The sequence below is a fragment of the Denticeps clupeoides genome, chromosome 14, assembly GCF_900700375.1.
Source record: "Denticeps clupeoides chromosome 14, fDenClu1.1, whole genome shotgun sequence".
Classification (NCBI taxonomy): Eukaryota; Metazoa; Chordata; class Actinopteri; order Clupeiformes; family Denticipitidae; genus Denticeps; species Denticeps clupeoides.
In genome coordinates this window covers 1,436,987-1,452,296 of record NC_041720.1, presented here as the reverse complement: position 1 = coordinate 1,452,296, position 15,310 = coordinate 1,436,987, and the positions used below count along the sequence as shown (strand labels likewise).

The 15,310-nt window shown below is 48.7% G+C and overlaps 1 protein-coding gene across 1 annotated transcript; it reads right to left on the bottom strand.

Annotated features, from left to right (window-relative positions):
• Positions 1 to 2,223: 2,223 nt before the first annotated feature.
• On the bottom strand, positions 2,224 to 14,081 carry heca (hdc homolog, cell cycle regulator). Its single transcript, XM_029002582.1, has 4 exons — positions 13,649 to 14,081; positions 10,751 to 11,821; positions 3,485 to 3,639; positions 2,224 to 2,689 (listed from the first exon to the last, which is right to left on the bottom strand). The coding sequence occupies exons 1-4, from the start codon at positions 14,070 to 14,072 to the stop codon at positions 2,525 to 2,527; spliced, it is 1,815 nt and encodes a 604-aa protein (XP_028858415.1). The 5' UTR covers positions 14,073 to 14,081; the 3' UTR covers positions 2,224 to 2,524.
• Between the last annotated feature and the right edge of the window lie 1,229 nt (positions 14,082 to 15,310).

The window sequence follows — 15,310 nt, the reverse complement described above, 5'->3', positions numbered from 1 at the left end:
TGCCCGCGGCGTGCAAACGAATGGGAATTTTTACACGTTTTTTTTACGTCCGGCGGTAATAAACACGGGGAGAGCAAGTCAGAGTTTTAAGCGGAGTTTTGGTAGCTTTGCTCCTTTTCGATAAGTGTGAAGCTGTGATATGTCTTCTACCCCCACGAGGCTACGCAGCTCCTCGTCCAGGCGACGGTCATCTCTAAACTGGACTATCGTAACTCTCTCCTGGCTGGAGCCTCTGCAGTCACCATAAAACATCTCCAGATGGTCCAAAATGTGGCAGACGTCTCATCTTCAACCAGCAGAAACTCACCCACGTCCCGCCTCTTCTCACCTCTCTCCACCGGCTCCCGGTAGCTGCTCGCATAGAGTTTAAATCCTTGATGCTGCCTACAGGGCTGTAAATGGAAGTGCACCCTCCTATATCAACACACTACTAGCCAGCTACACTCCTGCACGCTCTCTCAGATCTACACACCAAACCAGACTAAAAACTCCCTCTTCACGGGGTCTCGGGTCCCAATCCACTCTGTTCTCCTGTGTTGTCCCTGGCTGGTGGGACGACTTGTCCTGCTCCATTCGACTAGCCGAGACTACCAGCACCTTTAAGAAGCAGCTGAACACCCACTTGATCAAAAAGTATTTCAGCCGAGTCGAACACTAACACACACAAAATAAAAATAAATACATTTTCGTCGTCTAGCACTTAATTTCCGAGCATGTTCTATTTCTGACAAGTTGGGCCTTATCAGGCCTCTTAGTTTTGTAAACTCAAAATCTATATAAACCGAATTAGAATTGCTGGTGTCGTCCTGTAAGTCGTCCAGCAGATGGAGCCTGTTCCTTTTCCAGAAGGGAAGCCTCATCAGTTTTACAGCATTTACCAGACGTCCTTATCCAGAGCGTCTTACAGTCAGTAGTTACAGGGACAGTCCCCCCCCTGGAGACTCTCAGGTTTAAGTGTCTTGCTCAGGGACACGATGGTAGTAAGTGGGGTTTGAACCTGGGACTTCTGGATCATAGGCGAGTGTGTTACCCGCTAGGCTACTTCCTACTTTTAAGTTACCCTCAAAATAAGAGTGTTTATTGGTTTATTGGTCAATCGTTTACTATGTACGCCTTGAAGAAAACGTTTTTTGTAAGTCTGGTGTTGTTGGAACGTACCTTGTCATAAGCTGGTCTTCAAGAGTAGGACTGGAAAACACTGCTGCATGAGATGTTCTCAATCGCGTCCATTAATGGTGGCATCAATGGTCAAAAATATCCAAAAACTCCCACAGAACGTCAAACCGCCCCAAGCAACGATTAGCTAGACACATTATCTGAAGATTACGACCTGTGTGGGAGTCATGAACGTCTTCTCCAACTGTGGCATGAAACTGTCAGGAATTCGTATTTCAATGGATGTTAGAGAGAAAATATTGTGTAAGTGTCGTTTTCAATTACAGAATTGATGAAGTAAGTTCACTAAGTTCAATTCAACAACGAAACAAGGTTTCCACATGGCTCATTAGGGGCCTCTCTGGAATATTCCGAACGAAATGGTATTTTGCTTTATGCAATTTAAAATTTTTATATTTGCATATAAGCAGGAGATGCTGGATGATGGCAGGAACCTTGTGCTACATCAGTGGGGGAAAATCTTGATGGGAAAGCCTTAAAGTGATTAAAGTGGCATTAACACTTAAGGCATTTATCAGAGCCCCTTATCCAGTGTAGTTAGTGCCAGGGGCAGTGGTGGCCTAGCGGTTAAGGAAGCGGCCCCGTAATCAGAAGGTTGCCAAGGTCCCCACACACTGCTCCCCGGGCGCCTGTCATGGCTGCCCACTGCCCACTCAGGGTGATGGGTTAAATGCAGAGGACAAATTTCACTGTGTGCACCGTGTGCTGTGCTGTGCTGTTGTGTATCACATTAGCTAGACACATCACTTTCACTAGTGACAGGGACAGTCTGCCTGGAGACAATCAGGGTTAGGGTGCTAGTAAGTGGGGTTTGAACCCGGGGCGAGTGTTTTACCCGCTAGGCCACTACCACCCCATTTTTGTGTTGTAATTCCATATCGGTCATCATACACGAGAGAATGCGGCTTGAAAGGAAGCGGGTCCTCGGCCGCTCTTCTCTAATCTGTGCTGAGGAAGGGCCCTCTCGAGATCTCACGCAGCTTCAGCACCCCGAAAGGCCGGGGCGTGGCGGGCCCCGATGGCAGAATAACGCACGCTGAACGCCGGGAGCGTCAGGCACCTGCGCCTCGTATTTATTTCTTCCTTTCGTTCTTCGACTTTGTACAAAAAGAGCAAATTTGGCATACAGATACATTCACTTGTCACAGTATGTTGTGTTGGTGTTGACTTTTCTACCCACCACAATGCCAGTTCCCGACATTTTACACCTTTATCTGGCATTGTTGTTTTGTAATAAAAATAAAGGAGAGGAGCTAAATGCACAAAAAAATGTACTGAAAACACAAAATAAGGTGCCCTATAGATAAAAAGAAGTGAAAGAATACTAGCATGCGGCGGACAGCATTCGTCAATAAGCTTCCAGGACTTTGAAGGAGGAAAAAGGTTTGACAAAGTGATAGTCCAGGTTGCCACAGTGGGGACACTGCTGCACGTTGCTGTACTCGGAGAAGTACTGCATCCCCACGCGGACGTCTATAACCGGCTTCCCGCAGTGCTTGCAGTTCAGCCGGGCCTACAAGACGACAGGAAACAGTGAGCACGCCAGGCGCTATGCAGGGGTCCCATCTTGAATATCATTGTTTCTGAATAACATTTACATTTACAGCATTTACCAGACGCCCTTATCCAGTAGTTACAGGGACCGTCCCCCCCTGGAGACACCTGGTTAAGTGTCCTGCTCAGGGACACGATGGTAGTAAGTGGGGTTTGAACCTGGGTCTTCTGGTTCACAGGCGAGTGTGTCACCCACTAGGCTGCTAGCACTACTATGTATGTTCTTACATACACAAGTATAATTTCTAGATTTATATGCCAGTGTGGTAGTACGTTATCATTCAATGCCTTCTAATAATGCAGAACCTATATCTTTAAAACGAGATCGCTTTCCGGACGACTGATCTGACGGGGCTGACAACACAGCCACTCATTTAAGATAAGAGATCAGAGAAGATGACCCTTTATTAGTCCCGCAAGTGGGAAATTCACATAGTCACGGCAGAAAATGGACAGTACAACACATATTAAAAGTTCAATGTACAAATGAATAGTCTGGATTTGAGTTTTTCAAATACATTTGTACATTTCTGTCTACATAGAATCTAAGTAAGAGTACATATGTACAGAGTGTTAAGGTAACTCGATATAATTTTAATTATTTCCTCTTAGATCCGTAAACCATGACGAATGCAAGAACTCCAACTCAGAAGTCTGCTGGCTTACAATAACCTGCATTTTTAAATAGTACACGGGTTTAGAAATACGCCATTTTCGTTCAGGGATGCAAATGACTTGAAATGGTCCACCTTACCTGGCAACACGGCGAGGCGGCTAGTATATCGTAGGTGTACATGGTGCCCAGCTGGTGCCAGCTTCCGTCCCAACGCGACTTGCACTTTATGCAGACGATTTTGTGGACCCCTTCCAGGCAGTCCACACAGATGGCGTACAGGTGCATCAACCTCCCTTCAAAAGACAGGACAGCGGGTGAGGAGACGAAGGGCCGCGGCCTAAACATCAAAGCTGGCTTTAATAGCTCATGTGTAATAATCGCTGTAATTCTACTGCATTTGTTCGCTTGCTTTAAAGGCTTCGCTCTCACACATGAAATGAAAGGGCTTTTTCGAATTGTAGAAAAATGGCAAAATGGAATAGATAAATAAATCAGCGAGAAAATAATGAAATGTGTCATGAAAACGGGAAATTTAAATATCATCAATATGACAGAAATGACAAAAACTGGGGGGGGACAAAAACATAACTGATTAATTAAATATTGAAGTAACTTTTTTTTTTACTTCTATCTGCCAGTCTCACTCATAATAATAAGTGGGCGGGACTAACACCTGTGTCCTTCCCATTCACGGTCGCTACCATTCAAGATAGCAAAACAATGTCATATTGAATTAATTAATGATGTTTTAATTTCCCATTTTAGATCATTCATGACCTTTTTTACTTATTTACGTATTAATGTGTATGATTTTTGCACTCATGGCACTCCATATTTGTTAAGGTTCCAATGGAAGATTTATTCGTGAGAGGCGGACACGATCATGTGGTGACTCACGTTCGTTCTGAGGAATACAGGAATGAGAGTTTAGAGTGAAGTGAATGTCACTTGTGATACACAGCAGCACAGCACACGGTGCACACAGTGAAATTTGTCCTCTGCATTTAACCCATCACCCTTGGTGAGCAGTGGGCGGCCATGACAGGCGCCCGGGGAGCAGTGTGTGGGGACGGTGCTTTTTGCTCAGTGGCACCACAGTGGCACCTTGGCGGATCGGGATTCGAACCAGCAACCTTCTGATTACGGGGCCACTTCCTTAACCGCTAGGTCACCTCTGAATGGGGAGTTTTTATGACGGCGGCCCTGTTCGTATCAAACTGCTGGAGAGTTGTCATTTCACTCTCACAAACAACCAGAGCGTATGATGGTTTCTCTGGAGGTAGGTTTAAGGCTGAATCTGGGGGGTGTTTGAAAGCAGAACACGTTTCAGTGTTAAAATGCCACCGACAGCATCCTTATCATTTTTGCACACTTCTACCGATGTGACGAAAGCAACCCTCTAAAGCGCACTACTTCATTAACATGCAGAATCGGGTTGGGCCCTTTTAAGCCAGGGAACGCGCCTCGGGGGGAAGTGAAAGTGCTTGGTCATGGGACACCACGCGAAGCAGACATGGAATGGAAGCACTGTGCAAACTGAAGGCCGGAGTTTGCAAACATGCTATCGGCACGTTACGGATGTTTTACGGTCCGCTTTCTCCCTTTCATCGGGCCAGGCTATAAAAACGGGACCATTCTGGAGTTGAGAGGGGCTACGCCGATCAAGGTCCATGTTGCTTATGATGGAAAAAAATGCCATTCTAGTCATTTCAGGTTACAAAACAATAAGAACACAGGTCTGTTACATTATACATTATACATTATAATACAATCTGGTCAATTCTTCAAATATGCTCCATTTTGGACCTACGGAAATGTAAGAAGATCTAACAAAACAAAAAAAAAAAAAAAACCTTCATGTGGCTTTTTTTTTTCTATCTAGATAAGTAGATTCATTTAGAGAGGAACAATTATGTTAATAGTTCCTGTTTCAAAATACTCAATATGAGCTAGGCCCAATTTTTTGAACCGGCAATCTTCTGATTACAGGGCCACTCCCTTAACCGCTCGGCCACCGCTGGCCCAGTATATACAATACAGCTACACAACGGACACCCACAAGCTTTATACTGAACTGTAGCACTGAAACACTTCAACTGCTCTCCATGTCGCACACGGCCTTTTTATGTCACCGCGTAACTTTTTAACTTAATGTTACACGTAGCACCAGGTTCCGGAAAAACGTCGGTTAAACGTCGTTTAAATGACGTTTCTCTCGTCTAAACGTTACACAAAGCACCAGGTTCCGGAGAAACGTCGTTTAAACGTTACACGTAGCACCAGGTTCGGGAGAAACGTCGTTTAAACGTTACACGTAGCACCAGGTTCCGGAGAAACATCGTTTAAACGTTACACGTAGCACCAGGTTCCGGGGAAATGTCGTTTAAACGTTACATGTAGCACCAGGTTCCGGAGAAACGTCGTTTAAACGTTACACGTAGCACCAGGTTCGGGAGAAACGTCGTTTAAACGTTACACGTAGCACCAGGTTCCGGAGAAACGTCATTTAAATGTTACACGTAGCACCAGGTTCCGGAGAAACGTCGTCTAAACGTTACACATAGCACCAGGTTCCGAAGAAATGTCGTTTAAACGTTACACGTAGCACCAGGTTCCGGAGAAACGTCGTTTACATGTAGCACCAGGTTCCGTAGAAACGTTGTTTAAACGTTACACGTAGCACCAGGTTCGGGAGAAACTTCGTTTACACGTAGCACCAGGTTCCGGAGAAACGTCGTTTAAACGTTACACGTAGCACCAGGTTCCGGGGAAACGTCGTTTAAACGTTACATGTAGCACCAGGTTCGGGAGAATCGTCGTTTAAACGTTACACGTAGCACCAGGTTCCGGAGAAACGTCGTTTAAACGTTACACGTAGCACCAGGTTCGGGAGAAACGTCGTTTACATGTAGCACCAGGTTCCGTAGAAACGTTGTTTAAACGTTACAAGTAGCACCAGGTTCCGGAGAAACGTCGTTTAAAACGTTACACGTAGCACCAGGTTCGGCAGAAACGTCGTTTAAACCTTACACGTAGCACCAGGTTCGGGAGAAACGTCGTTTAAACGTTACATGTAGCACCAGGTTCGGGAGAAACGTCGTTTAAACGTTACACGTAGCACCAGGTTCCGGAGAAACGTCGTTTAAACGTTACACGTAGCACCAGGTTCGGGAGAAACGTCGTTTACATGTAGCACCAGGTTCCGTAGAAACGTTGTTTAAACGTTACAAGTAGCACCAGGTTCCGGAGAAACGTCGTTTAAACGTTACACGTAGCACCAGGTTCCGGAGAAACGTCGTTTAAACGTTACACGTAGCACCAGGTTCCGGGGAAACGTCGTTTAAACGTTACATGTAGCACCAGGTTCGGGAGAATCGTCGTTTAAACGTTACACGTAGCACCAGGTTCCGGAGAACGTCGTTTAAACGTTACACGTAGCACCAGGTTCGGGAGAAACGTCGTTTACATGTAGCACCAGGTTCCGTAGAAACGTTGTTTAAACGTTACAAGTAGCACCAGGTTCCGGAGAAACGTCGTTTAAACGTTACACGTAGCACCAGGTTCGGCAGAAACGTCGTTTAAACCTTACACGTAGCACCAGGTTCGGGAGAAACGTCGTTTAAACGTTACACGTAGCACCAGGTTCGGGAGAAACGTTGTTTAAACGTTACACGTAGCACCAGGTTCCGGAGAAACATCGTTTAAACGTTACACATAGCACCAGGTTCCGGGGGAAATGTCGTTTAAACGTTACATGTAGCACCAGGTTCCGGAGAAACGTCGTTTAAACGGTTACACGTAGCACCAGGTTCGGGAGAAACGTCGTTTACACGTAGCACCAGGTTCCGGAGAAACGTCGTTTAAACGTTACACGTAGCACCAGGTTCCGGAGAAACGTCGTTTAAATGTTACACGTAGCACCAGGTTCCGGAGAAACGTCGTTTAAATGTTACACGTAGCACCAGGTTCCGGAGAAACGTCGTTTAAAACGTTACACGTAGCACCAGGTTCGGGAGAAATGTTGTTTAAACGTTATACGTAGCACCAGGTTCCGGAGAAACATCGTTTAAACGTTACACGTAGCACCAGGTTCCGGGGAAATGTCGTTTAAACGTTACATGTAGCACCAGGTTCCGGAGAAACGTCGTTTAAACGTTACACGTAGCACCAGGTTCGGGAGAAACGTCGTTTAAACGTTACATGTAGCACCAGGTTCGGGAGAAACGTTGTTTAAACGTTACACGTAGCACCAGGTTCCGGAGAAACATCGTTTAAACGTTACACATAGCACCAGGTTCCGGGGAAATGTCGTTTAAACGTTACATGTAGCACCAGGTTCCGGAGAAACGTCGTTTAAACGTTACACGTAGCACCAGGTTCGGGAGAAACGTCGTTTAAACGTTACACGTAGCACCAGGTTCCGGAGAAACGTCGTTTAAACGTTACACGTAGCACCAGGTTCCGGAGAAACGTCGTTTAAATGTTACACGTAGCACCAGGTTCCGGAGAAACGTCATTTAAATGTTACACGTAGCACCAGGTTCCGGAGAAACGTCGTTTAAACGTTACACGTAGCACCAGGTTCGGGAGAAATGTTGTTTAAACGTTATACGTAGCACCAGGTTCCGGAGAAACGTCGTCTAAACGTTACACGTAGCACCAGGTTCCGGAGAAACGTCGTTTACATGTAGCACCAGGTTCCGTAGAAACGTTGTTTAAACGTTACACGTAGCACCAGGTTCCGGAGAAATGTTGTTTAAACGTTACACGTAGCACCAGGTTCGGGAGAAACTTCGTTTACACGTAGCACCAGGTTCCGGAGAAACTTCGTTTACACGTAGCACCAGGTTCCGGAGAAACGTCGTTTAAACGTTACACGTAGCACCAGGTTCCGGGGAAACGTCGTTTAAACGTTACATGTAGCACCAGGTTCGGGAGAATCGTCGTTTAAACGTTACACGTAGCACCAGGTTCCGGAGAAACGTCGTTTAAACGTTACACGTAGCACCAGGTTCGGGAGAAACGTCGTTTACATGTAGCACCAGGTTCCGTAGAAACGTTGTTTAAACGTTACAAGTAGCACCAGGTTCCGGAGAAACGTCGTTTAAACGTTACACGTAGCACCAGGTTCGGCAGAAACGTCGTTTAAACCTTACACGTAGCACCAGGTTCGGGAGAAACGTCGTTTAAACGTTACATGTAGCACCAGGTTCGGGAGAAACGTTGTTTAAACGTTACACGTAGCACCAGGTTCCGGAGAAACATCGTTTAAACGTTACACGTAGCACCAGGTTCCGGGGAAATGTCGTTTAAACGTTACATGTAGCACCAGGTTCCGGAGAAGAACGTCGTTTTAAACGTTACACGTAGCACCAGGTTCGGGAGAAACGTCGTTTTAAACGTTACACGTAGCACCAGGTTCCGGAGAAACGTCATTTAAATGTTACACGTAGCACCAGGTTCCGGAGAAACGTCGTCTAAACGTTACACGTAGCACCAGGTTCCGGAGAAATGTCGTTTAAACGTTACACGTAGCACCAGGTTCCGGAGAAACGTCGTTTACATGTAGCACCAGGTTCCGTAGAAACGTTGTTTAAACGTTACACGTAGCACCAGGTTCGGGAGAAATGTTGTTTAAACGTTATACGTAGCACCAGGTTCCGGAGAAACGTCGTCTAAACGTCACACGTAGCACCAGGTTCGGGAGAAACGTTGTTTAAACATCACACGTAGCACCAGGTTCCGGAGAAACATCGGTTAAACGTTACACGTAGCACCAGGTTCCGGAGCAACGTCGGTTAAACGTTACACGTAGCACCAGGTTCCGGGGAAACATCGTTTGAATGTTACACGTAGCACCAGGTTCCGGGGAAACGTCGTTTGAAACGTTACACGTAGCACCAGGTTCCGGAGAAACGTCGTTTGAACGTTACACGTAGCACCAGGTTCCGGAGAAACGTCGTTTAAACGTTACACGTAGCACCAGGTTCGGGAGAAACGTCGTTTAAACGTTACACGTAGCACCAGGTTCCGGAGAAACGTTGTCTAAACGTTACACGTAGCACCAGGTTCCGGGGAAACGTCGTTTGAACGTTACACGTAGCACCAGGTTCCGGAGAAACGTTGTTTGAACGTTACACGTAGCACCAGGTTCCGGAGAAACGTCGTCTAAACGTTACACGTAGCACCAGGTTCCGGAGAAACTTCGTTTAAACGTTACACGTAGCACCAGGTTCCGGAGAAACGCTGTTTAAACGTTACACGTAGCACCAGGTTCCGGAGAAACGTCGTTTAAACGTTACACGTAGCACCAGGTTCGGGAGAAACGTCGTTTAAACGTTACACGTAGCACCAGGTTCCGGAGAAACGTCGTCTAAACGTTACACGTAGCACCAGGTTCCGGAGAAACTTCGTTTAAACGTTACACGTAGCACCAGGTTCCGGAGAAACGCTGTTTAAACGTTACACGTAGCACCAGGTCGGCCAGAAACACTCGGTTAAACCTTACACGTAGCACCAGGTTCGGGAGAACGTCGTTTTAAACGTTACAATGTAGCACCAGGTTCGGGAGAAAAGAACGTCGTTTAAAACGTTACACGTAGCACCAGGTTCGGGAAGAAACGTCGTTTACATGTAGCACCATGTTCCGTAGAAACGTTTGTTTAAAAACGTTACAAGTAGCACCAGGTTCCGGGAAAAACGTCGTTTAAACGTTACACGTAGCAACCAGGTTCGGCAAGAAACGTCGTTTATAAACTTACACGTAGCACCAGGTTCGGGAGAAACAGTCGTTATAAACGTTACACGTAGCACCAGGTTCCGGAGAAAACGCTGTTTAAACGTTACACGTAGCACCAGGTTTCCGGAGAAAACGTCGTTTGAACGTTACACGTAGTCAACCAGGTTCCGGAGAAAACTCCGTTGAAAACGTTACACGTAGCACTAGGTTCCGGAGAAACGTCGTTGAACGTTACACGTAGCACCAGGTTCCGGAGAAACGCCGTTTGAACGTTACACGTAGCACCAGGTTCCGGAGAAACGCCGTTTGAACGTTACACGTAGCACCAGGTTCGGGAGAAACGTCGTTTAAACGTTACACGTAGCACCAGGTTCCGGAGAAACGCCGTTTGAACGTTACACGTAGCACCAGGTTCGGGAGAAACGCTGTTTAAGCGTTACACGTAGCACCAGGTTCCGGAGAAACGTCGTTTGAACGTTACACGTAGCACCAGGTTCCGGAGAAACGCCGTTTGAACGTTACACGTAGCACCGGGTTCCGGAGAAACGTTTTTTCGTGTCTCGATGGACCGTCTAACACGCATGTAGCTGAAATGACAATAATGCAACTTTCTGGGGTCCTTTTGAACATGTAACCACTGAAATCGTGGCGTGACGGTGCCTCACCTTGCAGGTGGCACGGCACGTCGTACTCGATCTCGTCGTGCCGGGAGGGGCTGAGGAAGAGCGTGCCGTCCACCAGCGGGAACTGCTCGAAGATGGGCAGGGCGCGGTGGCACAGGGCGCAGTTGACCACGTTGCGGTGGCTGGCGCTCAGGGCGGAGAGGATGAACCTCCGCAGGTCCTCGCCCTGGCCGGCGTGGGCGTCGTCCTCCATGCGGACGTGGTAGGTGTTCAGCTTGTGCCGGGGTATGTGCGTCAGCAGCTCCGAGAGGTCCAGCCTCCTCAGGAACTGCACCTGGCCCTCGCCGGCGGCGAAGCGGGGCAGGGCCACGGCGGGGTCCAGGTGGCCGCCGGCGCGGCCCGCCACTCCCGCCGCCAGCAGGTGCTTCCTGTGGCCGTCCGTGTGGACGGCGCTCTTCAGGAACTCGCCCAGGTGCCGCGAGCTGCGGGGGCCGCCGAACGACGGGGGGGTGAAGAAGGAGAAGCCGGACGGGGGCGACTGGCCGGGGGACTCGGAGGGGGAGCGGGGTCCCGGGCCGGCCCCGCCGCCGTGAGCCCTCTCCTGAGAGCTCTGCCTGTCCACCGACTGGCGCCGCACCAGCTCCTGACTGGACGCCCGGTGGGCCGGCTTGCAGCAGCCGGCCTGCTTTCCTTTCCTGGCGTCCTCCGCGAGGTCGCCGGCGCCCCCGCAGGCCCCCGCCGCGGCCTTCCCCAAGCTCCTCTCCGGCGCGGACTTCTTCTTGCGCTCGTCCTGCATGCGCTTGACCTGGTACCAGTCCGTGTCCTTCTTCAGGTGGCCCTGGCCGCAGCGGCACGAGCAGAAGCGGAAGGCCAGGTCGTAGCCCTTCTTGGTCCACATGTTCTGCCGGCACTGCTTCTCGTTCCAGCTGCGGGCGCGGCCGATGCAGTTGAACTGCACCAGAATGCTGCTCTCCCACTCGTAGAAGCACTGCAGGTGCATCCAGTTGCCGAAGGGGCAGACCTCGCTGTTGCACACCACGCGCTGGTAGTCGTCCTTCTCAAGGTCGATGGGGCGGCCGAAACTGCACACAAGGGGCGTGGCGCATGGGGCTTCTGCGGGGAGGGGAAAAAAACACGGTGTTTCTACGGCGGATATTCCAGGTCCATTACACATTGAATGAGAACACAAATAAAACAAACATTGAATGAAACAAAAGGCTTCAACATTTTCTTTATTTTCTTGACCATTTACGTTGGTAGATTCTCACTGAAGGCATCTAAACTATGAATGAACACATGTGGAGTTCTGTACTTAACAAAAAGTGGAGACCTGACCTCCACAGTCACCGGACCTGAACCCAATCCAGATGGTTTGGGGTGAGCTGGACCAACAAGTGCTAAACACCTCTGGGAACTCCTTCAAGACTGTTGGAGAAGCATTTCAGGTGACAACATCTTGAAGCTCATCGAGAGAATGCCAAGAGTGTGCAAAGCAGGAACCAGAGCAAAGAAACTAGAATATAAAACATGTTTTCACTTATTTCACCTTTTTTTGTTAAGTACAGAACTCCACATGTGTTCATTCATAGTTTTGATGCCTTCAGTGAGAATCTAAATGGTCATGAAGAAAACACATTGAATGAGAAGGTGTCCAAACTTTTGGCCTGTACTGTGTGTATATATGAAACGCTCAGACAGATACAGGTGAAATAGACTCTTATGTAACAAACAAAAGGCTTCAGCATTAAACTTAAACGGCCCTCATACACGTCTGCCGTAACATCTAACAGTAATTAGCACCGGTACTGCATTTCTGCAACACGAGACGATGGACTGAGACGGAGACCTTGGTTTCCTTGATTCATTAAAGATTAGTTTCATTTTAAGTGCACGCTGTGTCTAGTGGGTGGTAGTAGCCTAGTGGGTAACACACTCGCCTGAGAACCAGAAGACCCGGGTTCAAATGCCACTTACTACCATCGTGTCCCTGAGCAAGACACTTAACCCTGAGTGTCTCCTGGGGGGGACTGTCCCTGTAACTACTGACTGTAAGTCGTCCTGGATAAGGACGTCTGGTAAATGCTGTAAATGTAAAGAGAAATAAGTAAAACCAATAAAAGAAGTACGTGGTGACTTGTTGTGAACAGCTCACAATAAAAAAGGGGAAATATGTCCAGTAACGAGAGGACAGGGCGAGAAGTCAACCGAATAACAAAAGCGTATCGGCGTTCACCCCGTAGCAACACTCTTGACTTTATACTTTGTAAGAAATTAACGTTGTGGGCGTGGCGTTGTGGGCGTGGCGTTGTGGGCGTGGAATTAAATCGCTGCTGTCAGAAGTGGGCGTGGTCACGTTTCGCGAACGGAGGGAAACCGGGCGTGTCACGTGTTGACGGGGGGTTAAGTAGTCCAGAATGAGGAAGTGGGGGGGTGTGAGAGCTGTCAATCATGCCCACGGGCTCCTCCCCTTTTCTAAACTCAGCGCATCGTTAAAAGTTCGCGCACCGACCAAAGAAAAGGGGGTTCCTCCTCGCCTACATACACACAAGCAGACACCCTCGGTGTTATAAAGCGCCAGGAAAACGTGCTCCATTCGTAACCGCACCCCAAATGCAAATGCACTGGCTCGATCGGAAGCCACGTTCTACGAAGCCACGAAGTGGACAGAGAGCACCGGAGGCCGAACCCCGCGGCTCTGCAGCCTCCTCGGCGGGGCCCATTCATCAAAATGGCTGTGTGGATGCGAGCAGGCCCGTCCACGTTGCGCAACAAGTCCTCCTGGCCGAGCCGGGGACCCCCGGGGACCCCCGGGACGCGCGTCCGCAACTTGCACTTTTCTCCCCCGGACCAGGAAGGGCAGAGGACGCGGCCTCGCGTGCGTGCGTGCGTGCGTGCGTGCGTCTCGGGAAGTGTCTCTCTCTCTCTCTCTCTCTCTCTCACCGCCCCTGCTCTCGGCCGGAGGCGCCGCCGCGGCCCCCAGTGGCGCCGTCGCGGCCGCCGCGGCCACCACCGCCGCCGCCGCCGCCTGCGCGCCGCCCGTCGCGCCGGCTCCATTTTCCTGCTCGTCCCCGCTGCTGTTCGTGCGCTTGTTCCTCTTCCCCTTGCTGCTCCTCTGGTTGGGCATGACGGTGCTGCGGGCGCCGAGCGGCGCGGACCCATCAGCGGGCGGCGCCTGGCATGGCCGTGCGTCGGTCCGTCGGTCGCTCGCCTCCCCTTGTTTTGATCCTGCTCGGGATCTGGCGCGGTCGGGCGCTGCTGCTGCGACGCGACGCGACGTGACGTGACGCGATGACGACATGACGCACGCGCGGCCCCGCCCCCGACCCGGGTTATTAATAGAGCCGGCGAGGGAGTCCCCACCCATAATAAAGGGGGATCCGGGGAGGGTGCACATCCCTCAGAGGGTCCTATTAGATAATAATTGGAATTCACGACAGGGTTGTAGCCTAGTGGTGTAACACCTATGAACCAGAAGACCCAGGTTCAAACCCCACTTGCTACCATCGTGTCCATGAGCAAGACACTTAACCCTGAGTGTCTCCAGGGGGGGACTGTCCCTGTTACTACTGATTGTGAGTTGCTTTGGATAAGGGCGTCTGGTAAAAGCTTTAAATATAATATAAAATATTGTCAGACTTTGAAATTTCACATAACACTGTCATTCTGTCAATTTAGAGTCACCAATCCCCCTAGTGTCCATTCATTTGGATTCGGACATTCGGGAGGAAACTGGAGAGCCCCGAGGAAACTCACACCAACATGGGGAGAGCATGTAAACTCGGAGGTGTGAAGTCACGTTGCCAGCCATCCACAGCCCAACAAGAGGTGGACGAAGTAGATTTACTTTACTGTATTTCACTACATTTCTATCGAGGGTACTCATTACTTTTAATTCTCATATTGCTACTCATTACTTTTAATTCTCATATTGCATGTTTTTTTGTGGGCCGTTTAGACTTTTGTTACACAAACACATGTGAAACACATTCACACATGAAACTGACAAGCATGCATTTATACTACTGAAAACTCACACACACGCACATGTATATGTACAGTAGTCGTTTCAATTTAAGTGCTACAAGTGAAAATTTGCAATGAAGCTCTCTGAGCTTTTAGAAAGAAATCACATTAACGTGTCCAAAATGGCCAGTGTCCTAAATGACCACCAAGACAAGGCTTGTCTACGAACTGTAATTTATAAAGTTAGCATGGCTACTAGGCTACATCGATGAAGATGACTATGAGGGTTATTACGCTACATTGAAGAAGATGAAGGTTACTAGGCTACATCGATGCAAATGAAGTCTACTAGGCTACATCGATGAAGATGACGATGAAGTCTACTAGGCTACATCGATGAAGATGAAGTCTACTAGGCTACATCGATGAAGATGACGATGAAGTCTACTAGGCTACATCAATGAAGATGATGATGAAGTCTACTAGGCTACATCGATGAAGATGAAGTCTACTAGGCTACATCGATGAAGATGACGATGAAGTCTACTAGGCTACATCGATGAAGATGAAGTCTACTAGGCTACATCGATGAAGATGACGATGAAGTCTACTAGGCTACATCGATGAAGATGACGATGA